The 21293-nt window shown below is 43.6% G+C and overlaps 1 protein-coding gene across 4 annotated transcripts in view; it reads left to right on the top strand.

The window, feature by feature from the left end:
• The window catches only part of NELFA (negative elongation factor complex member A), a 59348-nt gene that overhangs the window by 31454 nt on the left and 6601 nt on the right, over positions 1 to 21293 (top strand). For all 4 annotated transcript variants that reach the window (XM_053304256.1, XM_053304258.1, XM_053304259.1 and 1 more), the window contains exons 6-10: positions 4025 to 4094; positions 5190 to 5278; positions 12635 to 12746; positions 17201 to 17433; positions 18487 to 18586. In XM_053304256.1, the coding sequence (XP_053160231.1) occupies positions 4025 to 4094; positions 5190 to 5278; positions 12635 to 12746; positions 17201 to 17433; positions 18487 to 18586 (604 nt within the window). The remainder of the gene's footprint in view (positions 1 to 4024; positions 4095 to 5189; positions 5279 to 12634; positions 12747 to 17200; positions 17434 to 18486; positions 18587 to 21293) is intronic.

The following is a 21293-nucleotide window of genomic DNA, read 5'->3' as shown; positions in this document are numbered from 1 at the left end:
ATGCCGCAGCACAGAACTTGTAGTGTTGTGCATGCTGGTGGGGTATCCTTACCTGATCTTTTCTGCTGCTCGAGGGGACTGTCACTCATGTCCTTTCTTGAACTCAGCCATAACATTTGTCCTTATTGATTGCCTGCCTGAACACTGCTGTCAGGTGGCCAGTATTGCTGGGTGTGACCAAGGCACTCCTTTTGCAAGGGGAAATGGAGACTGGAATGCCTTTCTCATTGTAATCACCTGGGCAGGGATTCAGTGGACACATGTCCACAACAGACAATAGAAACAGAAGGATGGTATACATAGCTGCTATATGCTGCAATATGACGCACAGCTGAATGTGATTTGTAACGGGGTCTTCAAACCCTACTAAATCTCAAAATAGCTTACAACATTTATAACAGATAAAAGCATGTAGTGGATTAGGGAAGTGAATTTCGGATCCCAGTGCAGAACACATGATACTTCCATCTTGCTGAAACTAAGTAGATCTTGGTGTGGTCAGTGTCTGAAGACCCAAGTGTTCACCTTTTGGAGATGGGGCTGTAGCTCAGTGGTCGAGCATCTGATTTGCATATAGAAGTTCCACCTTCAATCTCTGGAATGGGAAGAGATCTGGTCTTGTGGTAGCAAGCATGACTTGTCCCCTTAAGCTAAGCAGGGTCTGCCCTGGTTGCATATGAAAGGGGTACTAGAAGTGTGAGCACTGTAAGATATTCCCCTGAGGGGATGGAGCTGCTCTGGGAAGAGCATCTAGGCTCCAAGTTCCTTCCCTGGCATCTCCAAGATAGGGCTGAGAGAGATTCCAGCTTGCAACCTTGGAGAAGCCGCTGCCGGTCTATGTGGACAATACTGAGCAAGATGGACCTATGGTCTGACTCAGTATATGGCAGCTTCCTATGTTCTGGTATCTTCAGGTAGGGTTGGGAATGACTGCTGCTTGAAACCTTGGAGAAGCTGCTATGAGTCACTGTAGACCAGGGCTTTTCAACTTTGGCCGTTCTGCAGATGTTGAACTAGAACTCTCATCATCCCTGACTGTTGCCTGCTGTTGCTGGGGATGATGGGAGTTGTAATCCAACAACAGCTGTAAGACCCATGTTGTGCAGCCTTGGTATACATAATAGTGAACTATTATTAGTTCTTCTAATGTTAATATACATCCTCATATATGTAACCACCTTCTACTTCCACTTTTATTTACTTGTGTTCTTTAACATGTGCTTTTATGCTGGTCTATGACTGTAATAAAGGATGATGATAATAATACTGAACTAGATGGACCAATGGTTTGACTTGATATAACTACCAACCAACAACAATGGGAAGGAATCTTGATCAAAAACAAATCATGTCAAGGATCGTTGATGCTTAACATACAGTATATTTAATATAGTGTGGAACAGTACACTCAGTATTACAATAAATATATATATATATATATATATATATATATATATATATATATATATATATATATATATTTAGAATATATCACACATCCTATAAAGCATGTATCGTGTATCATATATTAATAATTTTCATTTTAATCTCCCAAAGATGCAATTTCTTTAAAGTATCTTCTCCGTTCCCCATATCTATGGATATCTCTGGCATTCTGAACAAATCTTCATAATTTGGGCACTTGATAGTGATTATCACATAACTACGTATAAACTTTCAAGACAAATTGGACTGAGGTTCCTTTCTCTGCCCCGTTCTTTCATGTTCAGGTGACAATTGTTCTACAGTCAGCGTTGCCGCCTGCTTACCTTTTCACAATGCTCATTGGGACATCTGCTGGGACATTACAGTGCTCATTGGGACATCTTACAAGCTATATTGTTAATGCTCAACCATACTGAGAAATACAGCTACTTGCAATGGGAAAAATCATAGAGATGGGGAGAACCCATGAGACACAAAACCAGCAACTGTCAGCAACATAGGATTGGCACTCCATAGTCCCTGTTCTGAAGAAATAACCATACTGTTTGTTCAATACTGTCAGAAGGTGACAGCATGTGTCTAAGGAAATATTGTTCATTCCTCCTTGGCACATTCTTCTCACATTAACCATAACAATTGCTAATGTCATGACTACAGAGCAATCTGCTGGATACTAATAAAGCCAGCAGAAGAAATATCTCTCTCTCTCTCTCTCTCTCTCTCTCTCTCTCTCTCTCTCTCTCTGAGAGAAAAGCGATAGCAGAAAGTGCCTGAAACTCAGGAACATATTTTCAGAGGGAGATGAGTGCAAATCTTCCCTCAAATGTATCGCTTTATTTTGGAAAGCAACAAATGCACCCTTGCCGCATGCACGCTTTGTAAGTTGCGATGTTGGCCAGCAATGAAAGGGGAAATGTAGAGGAAGGACAACTTGCATGACAGCATAATGCAGAAATAACTTCTTTTAAAAAATAACCCTCAGTTAGTACTGGGGTAGATTGTAACTATTTAAGAATTTGGGGTGGGGTGGAGTGGATAACGAACGTTTTTTCTTCTTCATCCTTCCACAAGATTGAAAATTATTCCAGATAACCTCATTAAGGCTGAGCCCTGTGGAGTTTCATTTCCCAGCTCTGGTAATTTTTTTAAAAATTGCAATTCATGCTTTGATGGATTTAGGGATATGTATTACCCCTATTGGATTGTATGGGGAATTGAAAGTATTATGTACTTATAGACCTTAGGGTAAAAGATAGCCCACAAAATGCTGTTGTAATAATTTATTATTCTTTATTCCTATAGATATTTAGATCAGAACCTGTTCTTTCCTTTTGCTGAGAGAAAATGTCACATTGCCTTGAAAATATAGCACTTTTTTGCTTTTGTTGTTTTTGTGTTATGAAAATATCATTACAAATGGTTTGAGGGGGTAAATATTACCCTAGGTTTAAGTAACCCCTTTGCAAACCTGAACTGTAGTAAAATGTTATGATACTTTGGAACCTTCTTTTCCCCTCATCATAGCTATTTGCAGAGTTCATGTTGAACAATACTTATTCTGGTTTGTGGCATTATTTTGACCCTAGATATTTGCAAACAACTTGCAGCTTCATCTCAGTAGGTGGCCAGATGAAGACAGTACATTTGGTGACCATCCGAGGGTCAAAGTACTGAGGAAAGGATTTACCCTAGAGCAGTAGAAAATCGAGTTGTTCGTACAGAGGCAAACACACATCAATTTCCAGCTCATAACCACCACAATGCAGAAAGAATAGCAAGACTAAAGAAAATGTGTAAAAGCGGATTACCTGCAAAACAAAACTGTATGAAATAACAAGACATTGAGCAACACAGTTGTGATTGATTACTGTAATGCAGGCCTGCTCAACTCTGGGCCTCCCATCTTTTTTTGGACTACAACTCCCATAATCTCCAGTCACAGTGACCAATAGCCAGTGGCACAGCGGGGAAATGACTTGACTAGCCAGAAGTTGCTGGTTCGAATCCCCACTGGTATGTTTGCCAGACTATGGGAAATGCCTATATCAGGTAGCAGTGATATAGGAAAATGCTGAAAGGCATCATCTCATATTGCGCGGGAGATGGCAGTGGTAAACCCCTCCTGTATTCTACCAAAGACAACCACAGGGCTCTGTGGTCACCAGGAGTTGACTCCTGTGGTCGTCAGGAGTGGTCGCCAGGAGTTGACTCAACGGCACACTTTACTTTTGGCCAACATCTGCAGGAGGGCCGAAGTTGAGCAGGCCTGCTGTATTGTGTCAGTTCTACACTTCAGAGATGAAAAATGGTCAGATAAATTCTAGAACAAATTCTAAGACTATGTATAATGTTGTAGTGATTCTTAAAACAAAGACTTTGTAATGCTCTTGGATGTTATGAGTACACTGTAGATGCACATGCTAAATCAGTTCTCCACTAATTTTATAACATGTGAGGTGGCTCTAAGTCTGTACACATGGAATTGTAGGAAACAGTTGGGGGTAATCCATGCATCAAACATAAAATCAATGAAATCTGTAATTTTGAAAACAAGTGTTTTCATTTTATATATGTCTAGTTACTACACATCTCAGAGCTGGATATGGTTGGTGCTGGTCGGGAAGCAAAAAGAAGAAGAAAGACTCTAGGTTAGTTTATGGTATAGTGAACTTCAACTTTTTATACTTACTGATCAAAAGAAATGTAAAACAAAAGGCAAAAATATAGAACTCTTCTTATTTTGATATGATATTACAGGAGAACCTCAGTACTTGCAGGGCTTCTGTTCTGAGTGAGTACCTCAGATGCCAAAACCACAAATACCCAGGCAGTGGGGCAGTGGAAATCTGGGGGCTAGGTTCCTGGTGCCTGGGGGAAAAGAAAACCCCAAATGCCGAATAAATGGCCCTACCATGCTGCATGGGCCTTCTGAAGTCCAGTGATGACCCCTGCAAGGTCAAAAGTTCCAACTTTCCCACGAAAAATCAGGTGGGGGGGTGCCTTTTTTTAAAAATTGAAATGAGCCACACAATAATGCCTCAAAAAAGAAAAAAGATCTCTGAGGTCATTTCTGGCCACCGCAGATATGCCTTTTAAACTCGTATATACTGACTTTGGGTGCCCATTAGCCGATCGTGGATACGTGAATCTGCAGGTGCTGGATTAGTGGCTATCAAGGTTCTACTCTATATGGCATTGAAACTAGCATGATATTATGAAAAGCTATGTGGAGGAGATGTAGAAATTGGCTGTGTCCACTTCTGGTGAAATAATGAGCCATTTCTGATTTGGCACATAGCTACAGAACAACAAGGATTAAGGTGATTGTAGTAGCTGTGCAAATAATGCTAGATGGGCAAAATGTATTTATTCTTTAATTCTGAGTGAAAATGAAACATAGAATGTTAGATTGGGAAGGGACCTTTGAGGCCTTCTAGTCCAACCACCATCTCAGTGCAGGAAACCTGCTACAGCATCCCTGTCAGAGACCTGTCCAGCCTCTGTCTGAAAACCTCCAGTGAAGGGGAGCCCACCACTGCATAAGGCAGACGTTGATTTGTCTTTCTGCATGATCTAAAACTGTGTGTCTGTCTATGTGTGTGTTTTAATGGGAAAACAATTAAGAGAAATAATACTTGGACTCGCCAAGCAAGAAAACATATCAAACTTGGCTTGCATGTTAGCAAAATTAAATTGTAATGTAGCAATTATTATGACTTAATTCTTCTGTTTCAATTGAATAGATACAGAAGCGGTAGAAAAGCAAGCAAAGGAGGAAACCATTGTAGAAAATGCTACTCCAGATTATGCTGCTGGGCTTGTGTCTACTCAGGTAAGGCTTTAGTTTACCATAATGTTACCTCTGAAATCCATATGGAAGCATGCAGTACCTTTCAAATAGAAACCTGATATAAAGTGTTGGCCATTCTGTGTGCTCAGGAATCAGGCCCGTCACTACAGTGGGGGCCTTGTTCCATTAGAGATGTATGGAATGCCAGCTTTATTTATTTAAAAAGTCTGTCTCCCTTTTTCTTTATATGGATACAATGAATATTTACATACTGCTTTTCAACAAAAGTTCCCAAAGCTGTTTACATAGATATAAAATAAATAAATATTAGTCTAAATAAATAGTCTAACTCACTGCCAGTGTTCCCTCTAATTTTTTTCCACCTGTGTGCAGAATGAGTTTTGTTCTGGGCAGCAATATCAAGGCAGTGTGTGGCGCATGTGTATTTAGAACGGGGCCTTCCTGATTCAACTTGAGTGGGATCTAAAACTAATTGAGCGGACATGTTAAAAAACAACAAAACACTTGTGTGCTTGTGAATGCCTTAGAGGGAACACTGCTCCCTGCTCAGTGCAGGAAATTCAGAGTTAGACTGTCCCCAACAGTTGGCTTCTAGCCTCTGCTTGAAGACTTCCAGCCAGGGAAGGCCCACCACTCCCCTAGGTACCCTAATTTTCTAATTAAAATACACTCCTCCCCCTTAAGAACAGCCTCATCCATGGTGCATATAATATGTGGATATATACCTTTTAGGAAAAACTGGGCCATTTTTAATACCTGCTTCACAGAGTCACCCCTATTTTTGCCCCTCAACCACATGCTCCCGCCCTCTCCTCTCTGCAAACTGATGGACTCAGACCAACTCTAAATGATTGGACCACCATTCCAGTCAGTGATCTCCCTGCCTCACCTTCTCAGTGTACCATGTAAAGTATAACTGCAAATAGTTCTTAACACTGCCAGCAAGAAAACTTACTTGTTTTCTGCTAGTCGAGTTATAGAACTTTACTAACTAGCAGTAGCTGTTTTTGTTCAGGCAACTCAAGGGAAAAGAAAGGAGGAAGATAAACAAGTCCAACTCTGGTGGACAAATAGTAACATATAACAAATAGCAACAGTGCTTTCCCTCCATTTTCTCTTAAAAACTGGCACTGCGTACAATACATGGGGGTGTATTTTATAACAGGAATTGGTTGCATTGTCAGACTCCCCTTACCATTCAGAAGATTCTCTTAATGTTCAATGGGAATCTACCCTCTGTAACTTAAGCCCATTAGATTTAGTAGTGCCCTCTCACATTTAGTACTGTGAGGGCATACTGCCCTATGCCCTTTGAGCATAGGACAAATCGTTGTATATGTGACAGCCCTTAGATAATGAAGAGTTTTGTCTTGTCCACTTTTCCAGACTAAACATGTTCAGTTCCTTCAACCTTTCCTCATAGGGTTTGTCTTCCAGATGTTGTTGACCATCTTAGCTCTTTTAGGTGAGAAAAACAGTTTCTTCCAGCTTGGTATCTGTGTTTAACTGTTCATTGCAAGGCACCTTGCTGCACTATGCCTGTGTGAAGAATGTGTTCCTCTGAGCATCTACAGAATGGGTCTTGCCAATGAATAGCTCTTTAGCCTCCTGAGATGCTGAGGGAGGGGAGGACAGTGGTTAAGAGGGTAGAATGCTCAGGTAGCCAGAACTTCTCACTACAGAAAAAAGGAAGTTGGGGGAGTTGAGGATTAGCCCAATGTTACCACTTCTCTCTTAATATATTCAAAGCAGTTTACACCATATATAAAGGCAACAAAGTTGGCATAAAACCATGGAAAACAGGGAGCAAAAAAACTTAATCTAAAATTAAATAAAAATGTAAACAATAATAAAACTGAGCAGAATTCTCGCTAAAGCATGTCTTCAAGAATACAAAGTTGTACTCTTTGTAACCATAAATAGCATTTGTATGCAGGTGTGATGCTAACTTTTAAAGAATTTGAACATTAAGAAATGCTAAGAAAATGGTGAGATCCAGTTCTCAAGGAAAGTGTACAAAGAGGGAGGATGGCAGGACCAGAGATGAATGTGGTCCTGGAGGATTTTGCCAACTGTATCTTCTTTTCTCTGTAGGTACACTCTAGTACCATGTTTGTTTCTGTCCTCCCTCCTCCCAAGTAACTGAAAGCCCAAAGTTTTTCTTGGGTGCTGCTCTTGAAAAGGAATTGAGGATAACACATTTTACTTTGGAAAGATTTGTTCACCCTGTCTTTATAATACAAGAATTCAGGGGTCACCCAATGGAACTGATTGACAGTAGATTCAGAACAAACAACAAGATGTACTCTAGACTAGGGATGTGCATGGAACCGGTTCTGTACACTCCCAGGAGAGCGGGGTGTGTGTGTGTTCTTTAAGGGGCAGGGGAGGCGCTGCCTGCCTGCCAGCCCCCGCTCCACTCCCCCCCCCCACCGGCACTCTCGCAAAAAGCGGGCATGTGGGACTGCAGTGTGCCTCCCTGCAGCCTTGGTCAGCACACACGTTGGCCATTTGTGTGGCAACGCTGACCGGGGCTTCAGGGAGGCACCCTGCACCCTATGCGCCTTCTTTTTGCAAGCGCTCTGGCGGAGGGAAAGCCACGGGGCAGGGGTTGGCAGGTAGGCAGCGCCTCCTCTGCCCATTTAAAGAAACGCCCTCGCCTTCCAAACTGACTCAAACGCTGATTGACGGAACCAGTTTGGCACACCTAGAATGGAGTGCTGAATGGTTCTGTGCACATCCCTGCTTTAGACAGCTTGTAGCTAATGTATGGAATTCACTGCCACAAAATGTCATGTTGACTTTTTAAAAGGTTTAGACAAACTACAGGCCTTTAATTTATTTTAAGAGACCATTATTATTCAGATTATTTTAATCTGGTCTCCGAAAGGGTTAGCTCTAAATCTTCTTTGGTCCACAATTTACCTCATCTGTTGTTAACTCTGATGGCTCTCTTGTTTGAATATTAAGTTTTCCATTAGCATTTTTTAATGTGTAATTTGTTATAGAGTATGCCATGGCAGTGGTGTTGAACCAGTTCTTTATCATGGTCCCTATACTTCACACTGATGAGCTCCGCGCATGTGTGGAGACCCATTCGGGAATGTTCCAAGCTCTTAGTGTTCTCAAGTTTTTAGGCAGGAAAAGGAGCCTCCTCCGCCTCCCACCTGGCTATATATAACTAACATCATTGATTGTTCGGAGAACTTTAAGCTCTGTGAAACTTTGTCTCTTGCTCTCAATTTTTCTTTCCCTTTTGTGGTATTACCCTTCTTTTGTTCTATTCACCCTCTATAGTATTTTCTTTCCCTGTTCCTTTTGACCTTTTTGGTTAAGCAGTTTCCCCCACCCCATCAAGTCAGAGTGGGAGAGCTGGTCTTGTGGCAGGAAGAATGAATTGTCCCCTTTGCTAAGCAGAACCCACCCTGGTTTGTATTTGAATAGGAGACTACATTTGTGAGCACTGTAAGACATACCCCTTAGGAGATGGGGGGAGGAGAACCTGCATGCTTGCATGCAGAAGATTCCAAGTTCGCTCCCTGGCATCTCCAAGATAGCCTTAGAGCAGCCACTTAGAGAAATCTGTGTAGACAGTACTGAGCTAGATAGACCAATGGTTGACTCAATATAAGGCAGCTTCCTATGTTCCTAATCCCCACATTTCACAGGGGTGCATGGCCAGTAAAATTACCTTTAGGAAATGTGGAGGTTGCTGCGCTAAGATTCCTCCTTCAAATGACCACCAACTCTGCCTCCTGTGTCATCTCATATCACAGAGACTTGCCTGCATTGCCAAAAATTTACCCACCATGCATACTGTAATAGAGCTGCCAGATTAAGAGCTCATTGTGGGGAAAAGCTATCCTTCCGCCTACTCAAATGGCCTCAATGCCTCGTACTTGGCATCTCCTGCAGAGACACTGGATGCCGGAACTGGATTGGGAACTCTGCCCCCGGTACCTACCACCATTGTATTGGCTACCTACGTGCAGTCCGGTTGTGCTCCCTTTGGACCAACAGGGTCTTCCATACCCACTGCACCACTGGTCATGTAGCCCATGCTGGAACCATTTGTGCCAGCACAGAAGTAGAAGAAAAAGAAGTCTTCAAATGGAATTAGACCCTCCTAAAAAAGAAAGTTGTCAAGTTATGGAATATCCTTAGGAAAATGGGTGTCCCAGAACATCTCATTGTTCTCATGAGAAACCTATATACAGGACAGGAAGCCACAGAACATGGTGAAACTGGTTCCAGATCGACAAAGGAGTAAGACAAGGCTGTATACTTTCTCCCTCTTTATTCAATTTATATGTTGAACATATACTGAAAGAAGCTGGATTGGAAGAAGATGAGTGTGGTTTTAAAGTTGGAGGAAGAAACATCAATAACCTCCGCTACGCTGATGACACCACTCTGATAGCTGAGAATGCAGATGATCTGCAAGCTCTAGTAATGAAAGTCGAGGAGCACAGTGAAAAATTGGGACTTGATTACGACAGCAATGAATGCACCATGGAGAGACCTTAAAGGCCAAGTTGAAGACAGATCATCCTGAAGAGAATCTATCTATGTGGTCACTAAGAGTCGACACCGACGTGACGGCACTTAATCAATCAGTCAAAAAGAAAGAAGAAAATGATGGCTGTTTCGATTCCAGCTCTGGGTCTTCCAACCAAGCTGTCTCGAGGTCTTTTATGTTTTATATCCCGCTCTTCCTCCAAGGAGCCCAGAGCGGTGTACTACATACTTAAGTTTCTTGTCACAACAACCCTGTGATGTAGGTTAGGCTGAGAGAGAAGTGACAGAAGCCTATGGGATCTGCAGCCTTGGTACTTATTCAAACCTCCCAGTACTGATGGAACATGCTATGATGCCAACACCAACATCGCAACCAGCCCTACAGACACCAGCGTGGTCTAACAGCCTGTTCAATCTGGGAGATAAATACAAAACATTGGATATTAGTGAGCCCCCAGAGTACTCCCTGGTGAGATCCTCAGAGCGGGTGTATTCTCTGAACTCTTATGATCAATACCGACGACACAAGCAGTCACCGCTCCCCTTCCTAGTCTCATGACAAACATGGCTATTTCTTTGGTGATCGCTACAATATCGATTACAGGGATTACTACTATGAGCAGAGATATGACAGCTGGAAAGGGTATTATCCAAAATGCTACAATTGCAGCACCCATTATCGTCATTACCGCCAGTCCAAAGGTTGGTGCTGGTCCCAGGCACCTTGACACCAATCACCTAGATAGATCATGCTCTTTCCTCTCTATCTCAAGGACATCCAGAATGCCCAAAGGACAGAACAGTGGTGCCTTCAGCTTGCATCAACATCACCAAGAGTTTGCATATGACTAGGCCCCAAACTCCTGCTGCTTTAGGAAACACCAGCACCCCACAGAATGGGCAGCTACCATTATGCAGACAGTACCTCAACCTCCATCACCACCAGATCTCTCAAGTGCTTCCAGAAGTGGATACCCACCCCCAGCCACCCCACTCCTCAGTGCAGGAGACAGACTCAGAGGACCCAGCATCCCCAGACATTGTATCTGGATCAACCCCATCTGAAGATTTAAAAGTATTCTCAGAACAAATCCACAGGATGGCAACATCTCTGGGTCTGCGCATCAGAGAGCCCCCCCACGGGCAACCCAGACCCCCTCTTTGATCTAACCGATTCAGATTCACATTTAGTGGTTTCCCTAACAATGAACTCTGCTCTGCTGGACATCACAGAGAGCTGTTGGGAGAAAATGTCAGCTCTACTTTGAAAGAGATAGAGAACCTCTACAGAGTGCAGTCTGAGGGTTGTGAATTTCTGCAGAAGCACACTACGCCTAACTTTGTAGTGGTGGAAGCAGCCCAAGCCAGAATGAAAAACAAATCTATTTCAGTTCTGCTCCAGTGGACAAAGGCAGCAGAAAACTGGACTCATAAGGAATGTACCCTACTTGCACGCTACAACTGAATGTAGCTAACTACTAGGCCTGTATGCCCAAATATAATCTCTTGCTATGGGAAAAGGTGACACCTTACATAGACCACTTGCCCCAGGGAGGCAGAGACGCTATCTTGGAAGCCTTGCATCTGAATAAGCAGTTGCGCCACACCTCAAGAAATGCAGCAGACTGCATAGCACAGAATATGGCATATTCCATCACTCTCTGGCAACACACCTGGCTGTGCTCATCCGGCCTCACCCTGGAGGTGTGCACGCAAATCAAGGACCTGCCCTTCTATAGACAAGAGCTTTTTCAGAGGAGACCGATGAAACAATGGAGAGGATACAGAAGCTGCCCAGAATAGCCAAGTCGATGAGTTTGTCCTCTCCCTCTTTCACCAGACCTTACAAGGGCTCACATACCTGACATGCCACAGTTTCTAGGTCCTTGAGCTACTGCTTCTCAGACCAGTCCTTTTGCCATCCAAGATACCCTCAACACAAAAAGCATCCTTACAACTACACAAACCCCAATCCAAGCCAAAGACCACTTTCTCCTACTCTAAAAGAGCCTCAAGGTGAATTGGAAGAAATCACCTGTACCTTCACATACCCTCCCAACCTCACTGCTGCAGGTTGTGGCAGCAGAATCTGTAACTGAAGAGTGAGAGGCACTTTACTATATATAGCTGGGTAAGGGAGGGGACTTTCCCCACCTAAGCTTAGAGAGCACTAGGAGCATGGAATGTTCCCGCATGGGTCTCCATGCATGCGTGGAGCCCATCAGTGTGAAGCTACATGGGACTACTAGAAGAACTTCAGTGACAGGTAGGCAACCTGAGGTTCTCAAAGGACGTATATATCAACGAGTGAGGATGGCAGCGAACACCAATAAGAGGTGCTTCTTGGTTTCACATTCTGGCAGTTGACTGTACAAGTTCCCTTTTTGAGTGTCTTAAGCATTAAAAAGGAGTTTGCTTTTGTGACTTCCTATAGTAAGTCAGAACCAGATATTAAAGAAGCATTTTGGGTTATTGGTCCTGCATCTTTGTGTACCTCTTGGTTTTTGCCTGTTGCATTGCTTGATTCCTTGTCCAAACAATGATGGTTTGCAGGTGAGTACTACCTATGGTGGTTACAGCTGACAAGCCTGGCTTAACTTGTATGTGTTCCAGTCTGCAGCTGCTCTTTTCAGAGCAGCCCCATCCCCTGAGGTGAATATCTTACACTGCTCCCACATGTCTCCCATTCAAATGAAAACCAGGGCAGACCCTGCTCAGCAAATGGGACAATTCATGCTTGCTACCACAAGACCACCTCTCCTTTCCAAGCCTGATTTGTGCAGGGCTCTGTTCTGAAGTTACAGGGTAACCGTGGCGATTTTTTTGAGGTTCTTGAAAGTGTTGTATACCCTTCTATAGAAACTTGGCTCTTTGAATAATGAACCTGCCCTGGCCTCTACAAGCTATCTGCCTGCAGCACCCAGTGTCGTGCCATCCTCTTCCTATGCACCAAGTTCTGACACACAGCCAGGTAAGCTGTTGGCTTCTTCTCGATTTCATGCATTTTGGCATGTGTTCATTACTTTGTATGGTCAATGTTGTTTTAAAAATTCAGCCCAGCACCGAAGGCATAACAAGGTCAGTGGAGGGTCTGTGTTCAGATAATGATCATTGGGACCCGCCTTAATTCCCCACCCTCTGGAAAATTTTTTACACTAGCCAACCCATCACAGAGCATCTGTGCGCTCTTTGGGGCCGGTGGTTACCTCTCCCTTGCCCCACCACGTCTGCCCAGTCTCTGCTTCCAGGCCCAGCCACTTCTCCTCTCCACTGCCACTTCTGTGCCCCCTTTCTTTCCCCGCTCCTGGGCCTTGCTTCCATGACTGGGCCGGGTCCGCCACCTTTGACCTCCACGGCTGGGCTGCCACCGCGGCAACTAATCCTCCTGCGTACGCCTCACGCAATCAGGCGTGTCTGCCTCCCAGCCAATCAGCTGGGCTCTGGGACGCACATTCCAAGGCACACCCAGGAGAATTAATATAATAGATAGATTCTATTTTTGGATGGTGATGGCAGTGGCAGCCACCATCGCCATCACAGAGCTGCTGCCACCATCCAGCAACACTCACTAACCACCTCCTTCTCTGTGGCAGCGTGCACCTTCTCTGCTGCCACCTTCTGGCATCAACAGCAGAGCAACGAAGCTGCGTGCTTGCTGTGTGAAAAGCCAGCCAGGAAATTGCATGTGTGTACCTGCTGGCGTTTCTCACGTCAGGCGTGCTGTTTAGTTCCTCTGCCACTGGTGCCTCAAGGGCTGGCGTCAGGGGCCAGAGGGGCGACTGGCAGGGTCAGAGTGTGGCACTGGCAAATGGGTCTGTGACGGCACCCACCGAGGGCCCCAGCGCCCCCACAGGCTTGTGTTCACTGAACACGTTGGGACGCCAGTAGCTCTGCCCCTAGTACATTTTTGCTAATGTGAAGGAGCAAGCCTTTCTATTGGAACTCGTATCAGGAAAGGGTTTTAAAATGTTTTGAAACAACATGCCTGTATAAATATAAAGTCAAATTAGAAATTGTCATTGATACAGACTTTCAACCCACACCTTAGTCATCTCACACAGACTGCTGTAAAGCACTCTGCATCCTCAAAGACTGTCTAGAAGCTTCATCTGATACAAAATGGGATGGCTAGAGTGCTCTCTGGAGCTTGCTGGTCAAAATGTATCACCCTAATCTGTGTTAGTCTTCATTGGCTTCCACTAAGTTTCTGGGCACAATTCAGATTGCTGGTCATTATCGATAAAATCCTACATGACTTGCAACCTGGATATTTGAAGAACTGCATTCTTCCAAGTGAACTTGCTTGCACACGGTATTCATCATCTGAGGCTCTGCTCGGCAGTGAGCATAAATGGAGGCTGAGCTGGGGAGCACACACAGGACAGGAACTTCTCAATGGTGGCACCTAGATTCCTGAACTCCCTCCCTTGTAAGGCCTGGCTGGGCCCATCCCTGCCAGCTTTTAGACGAGCTTTGAAAAGAACCCATTCCATTTGATTTCATATTGATTTATTCTTTTCCTGTGTTGTGATATTTTACAATTTAAAAACTGTTCTGTGGTCTGGTATCTTAAAAATGGTTTTGTTGTACTGGTGGTTTGTCTTGCTCTTAGGTCTGCATTTCCTGTAATTGATTGTTTTATTGAAATTGTTTTATTATAAGGTTGTTAGTTGCCTTGATAATCCTTTGAACAGGACAGAAAAATGTTTTAAATATTTTAAAGCTCTTCTATAAAATTGGCGGGGGGGAATCACAAATGAAAGGCTATTTGAAAGGCTAATAAAGACTTCAGCTTTTATAACTGGATAACCTAGGTAGATAATTGTAGACTTGCAATGCAAAATGTATAATATGACAGTAGGATATAACTTAATATTTACAAATAATGTCTTTATGACCTCACATCCTTTTGGGGCATTCTCTTCACACTGCTGTATAGAACGTTTTCTCAGCTAAATATATTGATTTCTTACATTTGTATATTATATATAAAACTCTGGGTGGTTTACATAAAATCTAAAATGGAGAAAGTGGCTGTCTCTTAAGAGGGTTTTTTGTTTGTAAAAGACAGCTGGAGCCAGGGAAGCTCTTATTCTGACATGGAACCCATTCCAAAGTCCCAGGCTGACCATAGAGAAGGCCCTATTCTGAGTTGCCAGCAGATGAGCTATGACCATACTTCTGCTGACTATCACAGTAGCCAGCAGAGTTCATGGCGAAGAAGGCACTCTCTTAAGTATCCTTTATCTTGCATAATCAATGCAAGACAAAATTTGAGAATAAGTCCATCCTGTTTTGTTAGTTGGTAGAATAGCTAGTGCTCAAATGTACAAAGAGGGAGAACAATCTAAAGGGTTTTTGAAAAGGCAAAGCATAAATAAAATAATAAGTAATAATAATAAACTTTATTTGTTAGCTGACCCATAATGAATTGTTCAGTAGTTAAATATTAATATTAAATAGTCTAGTAGATAAATACTTGATAGGTGTAGAAGATTACATGAAAGTCAGGCATGTGCTTGTGCCTGTCAATGTTTCCTGTATTGGTTTATCAAAAGCCTTAAGCAGTCTTTCTGGCCTCCTGGGAGAATCTTCAGATAACGAGTTTGAGATGTCCTTCTGTTTAAAGCAGATTTCATCCATATGCAGACAATTCAGAAGCAAACCAGAACATCAGAGGAGGAAAACAGGCCTTGGATGATATGATATGTCCATCATGACAGATCACCAGCAGGGCCAGCTCCCCCACTTTTTTTTGGTCTCCCACTTCTGCAGAAGATTGCATTAAAAGGGTTATATGTAGGGTTTTAGCCTTTTGGGTGACATTACATTTTCTCCAACTCAGTTGATGTCCCATGAAAATGTCCCCTTGCCTTTGTACCTGGGAAATACTGTATGGTCTTTAATTTCTTCATATAGCATGTGTTTTTAGGTTTAGTGCAACTGGTTGCCTGCTTAGCATCTTGGCCTTTGCCACTGTGACACAGGCTCCCCCCCACTTCCCAGTGTGTAAAACTCATATTGGATCAGTGACTTGCTGATAGTTATGAAAGTAACCAGGGAGTCTTCATACTGTGCACTCATTTGTACCTTTTTAGAATTCCTCTCTCTTTAGAAAAAGTGCTGCCTTGGGTGAGAGAGACCCAGATATAAAATATATTAAGAGTAATTCTCAATATGGGGCTTCTCAAGAAATTGCTTCTGAGGAAGTGGGGAATTCCTATCTGATAAGCAGCAAATTTCTCCTTCTGGTGAAAAACTTTCTATATGTAATACTTACTAATAATTTCGTAAATAAGATGGTTCCCTGTCCCAAAATGGCTCACAGTCTGAATAGAAAGTAAGGTAGACACCAGTAACAGCCACTGGAGGGATGCTGTCTGGGGTTGCATAGGGCCTGTTGCTAAATAGAAGGGAGTGCCACTTTTAAAAGTGCCTCTTACTCATTTAGCAGACACTAACTCTGCCGTGGCAGAGATGAGTAATCCAGTTGCAATGCTCAAAGTCTCTGTTGGCTTTACATGACAGGGTTTGAAGCGCCACCTCTACCAGTCACCTTGGCTTGTCCAGAGTGTCAGCTCATTTACCTCACTGCTGGACGCCCTCCCCCACTTCCCTCCCCCCCTTAGCTGGCCTGTCCCTGTTCCTCACCCCATGCCCTGCTGGCCTGTTTCAGACATAGTCTCGGTAGGACATAGCTCTTAACCACCTTGTCACCTCCTTTTGTACCCAACCCCCCAGCCTAGGACCTATATAGGTAGCCCAACTGGCCCCACCCTTTGCCTGGCTGCAGATGTTCTGGAAGCCCACCCAGAGTTCATCTGGGTCCTGCTGGGTTGTGACTGTGGGCCATGAAGGGCTTGCTGACTTGGGGACCCTGGCACCCTGCTGCACTGTAGCTCATGGCCCACACAATGAAGGTGCTCATAGACCTAGGAAGTACTTTGTGCCTACATCAAACAGCAAAGAGAGCAAAGAAGAAAAAATCAAAAGTGAAGAGGTAGCAAAAAGAGAGTGGTACAGATGATGATGATGATGACGACGACGACTATATACTGCTTTTCAACAAAGTTCTCTAAGTGGTTTACATACCAAAGTTATCATAAAATGATTCCCTGTCTCCAAAGAACTCACAGTCCAAGGTAGACTCCAGCAACAGCCCCTGGAGGGACACTACGTTGGGGCTGGATGGGGACAGCTGCCTGCTCCCTGCTAAATAGAAGAGAACCAACAGGGTGCTTCTTTCCCCAGTTAGCAGGGATACAAGTTTGGTGACCCTCATCGGCATAAAGACCCTTTGCTAAGATATTAAGTATTTCTACTAGTAACTTTAGGGAAGGAAGCTGGGATGTGTTAACATCTTGTGGTCTAGTTGTAGCATTTGTGCACATTCTTTACTTGAGACCTGAACTTTAACTCCAACAGGTGGGCCTGCCCGGGAACCACTGCAAGCTAAAGAGGAGCCTGCTACTCCCCCTGCCACTGCTGTCCCGACTCAGTTCAAGCAAAGGACACCCATGTACAACAGCAATGCAAATACAGCTGCAGTTACACCGACTTCTCCTGTGACGCCGCCGGCCACTTCTCCAGCAGGACAGGTGCCACCGCCCGCTCCCCAATCCCAGCAGGCACCACCCAAGAAAAGTCTTTCTTTAACAGTAAGCAAACATGTTTTTCTGCATAGCAACTCTTTAGATGTTTAGCTGGAATCTTCTTAATACATTACAATTTCAGAAATACACAAGACATTTGTGATCTTGTATTTAATAGTAGGAAGTACTTAGCAGTGACAACTAATGTTCCAGAGATGCAGATAGATAACTTTGTAATTCATTGAAATGGAACCTCTGCGTTTGTATTTTGAGTCTACTACTAATAGACTCCAATTCCACTGATGATTGATTTGTTCTGGGCTTGGTACAACGTGCACCTCACAAAGCAAAACACAGCATTCTAGCTTCGTACAGCAGCCCTCTAGGGGCTTGATTAGCCCACCTATGTGGGGATTGAGTTCTGTTGGTCATTTTGAGCAATGCTGTGTCACTGCTGTCCAATCTTGGTTCTACACCACAGAAGTACCTCAGAGAGATCTCCAAGTGATGACATTCACTCTGTGTGTCACATGGAAGATAACTGTAAACTTCTGGTCCCCACATCAACTGGAAGCCATGTTGGAATGAGCCAGGTGTTGGGATATTGGACTATTGTAAAATAAAATTCAGTTAGATGAAGAGCTGCTAGAAATGCTTTGCATTTTTGCAAAGGTATCCTGACACTGCTGGCTCATATTTCATTCCCTGTGAGAGAAAAATAAGCATATTTCATTCCCTTGGGAGAAAAGATCATCTGCTTTAGGGTGTTGCTCTTTTATCCCACTTACTTTAACTATCAGAACAACTGTTGGCTGGAAACTTTAACTCGATAAGAAAAATGAGGGTTCTGTTACTGCCTATGTATATGTTCTTAAGTTCTACTAGAGATGAATGAGTCAAACAAGAATTGGAAAATAATTTGTCAATTAATACTGTAAAATATTTGCAACAACAAATGTGGTTAGAATGAACATTCTGCAAAGGCGGAGGATACTGCTGCCTCTTTTTCTGCTGTGGAATGAGGCAAGTTAGACACTTATAACATTGTTCATTGTACAAAGTTCTTTCCTCCAGCTTACTGTTTCTCATGAAGAAATAATCTTTTAAAATCTCTTGCAGAGGGAGCAAATGTACGCAGCACAAGAAATGTTCAAGACAGCAAACAAAGTGACAAGGCCAGAAAAGGCTCTCATCCTTGGCTTCATGGCAGGTTCCAGAGGCACGTATTAAGCATTGCATTTCTTTGCTTTGATTTTCAAAGTGGGTAGTGAGGTACCTTGGTCAGCTGGAAGGCAAAGAGAACTTTACCCACTTCAGCTGAAAAAAGATGTAGCAAGCCTATATAGAGGTCAGGAACAGGAAGGGCTGCCAGCTGGTGGGCAGGCAGATTGGGTTACTGCCTTTCTCCGGCAGCCAAAGAAAGGAGTTAAGCAAGTGAAGCTTTCATCACTTTGTTCAGTTAGCAGATACTTCTTAACATAAATTGATGATTCTCTTATTTAGCAGGGAAAAGCAACTGGCCCTATCCAAACCCAGCACATCAGCTCTCCAGTGGCTGTTGCTGGTTACCTTGTGTTTCTTTTCAGATTAGGAGCCCTTTTGGGACAGGGAAGCATCTTATTTTATTTATTTCTGTGAAATAAATTGAGCACTCTTGTTGAAAAGCAGAGTAGTAATACTAGTACTAATGATGCCAGGCTGCTGTTAAAGGCACACAAGCAGGGCCATGAAAGAAATGGTGACAATTCCACAGGTAAGGGAGGTTGGAAAGCCACAAGCTGTGGGACTGTAGAATTCAAACTTGAGGACCTTTCCCCACTTTTAAGAGGTGCATGCAAGGGAACATTTTGCCATATGCAGCTTCCTATCATGGCAAGACCGACCTTATTTATTTAACTAACTAACTAACACATTTCTATAACGCCCCAAACTCACGTCTCTAGGCAGTTTGCAACAAGCAAACAAACAGTTAAAACATTAGTTAAAATAAATGACAACAAAAAACTTAAAACAGTAGTTAAAACAAACTAAATGATAGTCAAAGTTAAAAAAATTACAACAATTTAAATTTTAAAACAGCATTATAAAACGATGTTAAAACTGTTAAAACAATATTTAATTAAAAGCCTGGGTGAATAGGTGCATCTTTAAAGACTTTTAAGAAGTTGTCAGAGATGGGGAGGCTCTTATTTTAGTAGAGAGCACATTCTAAAGCCGTGGGGCAGCAGCAGAGAAGGCCCGTCCCCGAGTAGCCACCAGACGAGCCAGTGGCAACTGCAGACGGACCTCTCCTGATTATCTCAATGGGCGGAGGGGCTCATAACGAAGATGTTCTCTTAAATACCTAGGGCCCAAGCTGTTTAGGGCTTTATAGGTTATGACCAGCACCTTGTTTCTGCCCGGAAACGTATTGGCAGCCAGTGTAGATCTTTCAATACGGGAGTAATATGGTCTCTCCGAGATGACCCAGAGACCAACCTGACTGCTGTGTTCTGAACCAGCTGTAGTTTCCAGACTACACACAAGGGCAGCCCCACATAGAGCGCATTGCAGTAATCCAGTCTGGAGGTTACCAGCATACGTACCACTATTCTGAGGTTGTTTATCTCAAGAAATGGATGCAGCTGGCATATCAGCCAAAGTTGATAGAAGGCACTTCTGGCCACTGCCTCAACCTGGGAGACCAGGGAGAGGCTCAGATCCAGAAGCACTCCCAGACTGTGTACCTGTTCCGGGGAAGTGTGACCCCATCCAGAACAGGCAGATCAAACTTATCTCCCAAGTTTCGACCCCACACAATGAGTACCTCTGTCTTATCTGGATTCAGTCTCAGTTTGTTATTCCTCATCCATTCCATTACTATCTCCAGGCAGGCATTTAGAGAGGTTATGCCCTCTCCCGATGAGGTTGACATGGAAAAATAGATTCGGGTGTCATCAGCATACTGATAGCAACCTGCACCAAATCTCCTGATGATCTCTCCCAGCAGCTTCATGTAGATGTTAAAGAACATCGGAGACAATATGGAGCCCTGAGAGACACCATACAAAAGTTCAGTTCATATGAACTGAGCCATACCTGTTGAAATTCTGACTTGTGTACATCTTACAAGTACAGGGACCCTTCCAAAGTCTGGACTTGGAAAACCTAGCAGAGACAACAAGGCCTGAGTAGCACTGAGAAAGGGAGATGCATGTCAGACATGGAGTTGAAATAAACGGTCAAATTTGCTGCAGAGGGAAGAAGGCAATACAGGACAAACCTTGGGCCAGTCTCTCCTGGAGAGCTTCAGCCAGGCTCTCTCTACAAGGCATTAAAAAACTGCATGGTGGTGGGCAGTGGCACCAGGCTTCTCTTTATTTGCTTGCTTGGCTTCATGTCTCAGTTTGTGGCATCAGCTTTCCCCTCTGAGACACACAGGAGGCACCACTGCTAAGGGAGAGGAGCAAGGGAAGGTGGAACCCTGGCCCAGGCCTTGCCTCACCCCTCTTTCTCTTTCTCACTGGCTTATACGCAGGTTGTAATTATGGCTATAGGCTTGTGAATCTAGACTGTTGTACATTAAGGGATTTTGTGGTATTGGCAGCAGATGTAGCAGCAGTGACTCTCCAGACCTGGATTGGTTGAGCTGTTGTGTCTTCTGAAGGAAGTTGTTCAGCAGTAGAATATTTCAAACGGTACGCTTCTGTGAGTTGAAGTAACAGATCAGTTTGAGCAAAACAGTTGCAACAGGCATTGAAGACAGCAGGAGCTCTTTTGGCAAGGCAAAGAAGACTGACAATTAGAAGACACCTAGTGAAAAGGTCCTTCCTTCCTGTCATCCCCTTACATCATAGAGTTGGTTCAGAGGGCACCTTGTTAAGCCCCGTTTGATGCATAAGATCAGAACTAGACTTTCTGGAAAGCCCAACAGAGGGCTATCCAGT

Source organism: Hemicordylus capensis, chromosome 3, assembly GCF_027244095.1.
Source record: "Hemicordylus capensis ecotype Gifberg chromosome 3, rHemCap1.1.pri, whole genome shotgun sequence".
Taxonomy (NCBI): Eukaryota; Metazoa; Chordata; class Lepidosauria; order Squamata; family Cordylidae; genus Hemicordylus; species Hemicordylus capensis.
Note: the sequence above shows the minus strand (reverse complement) of the source record. Positions and strands in the feature narration are given on the sequence as shown.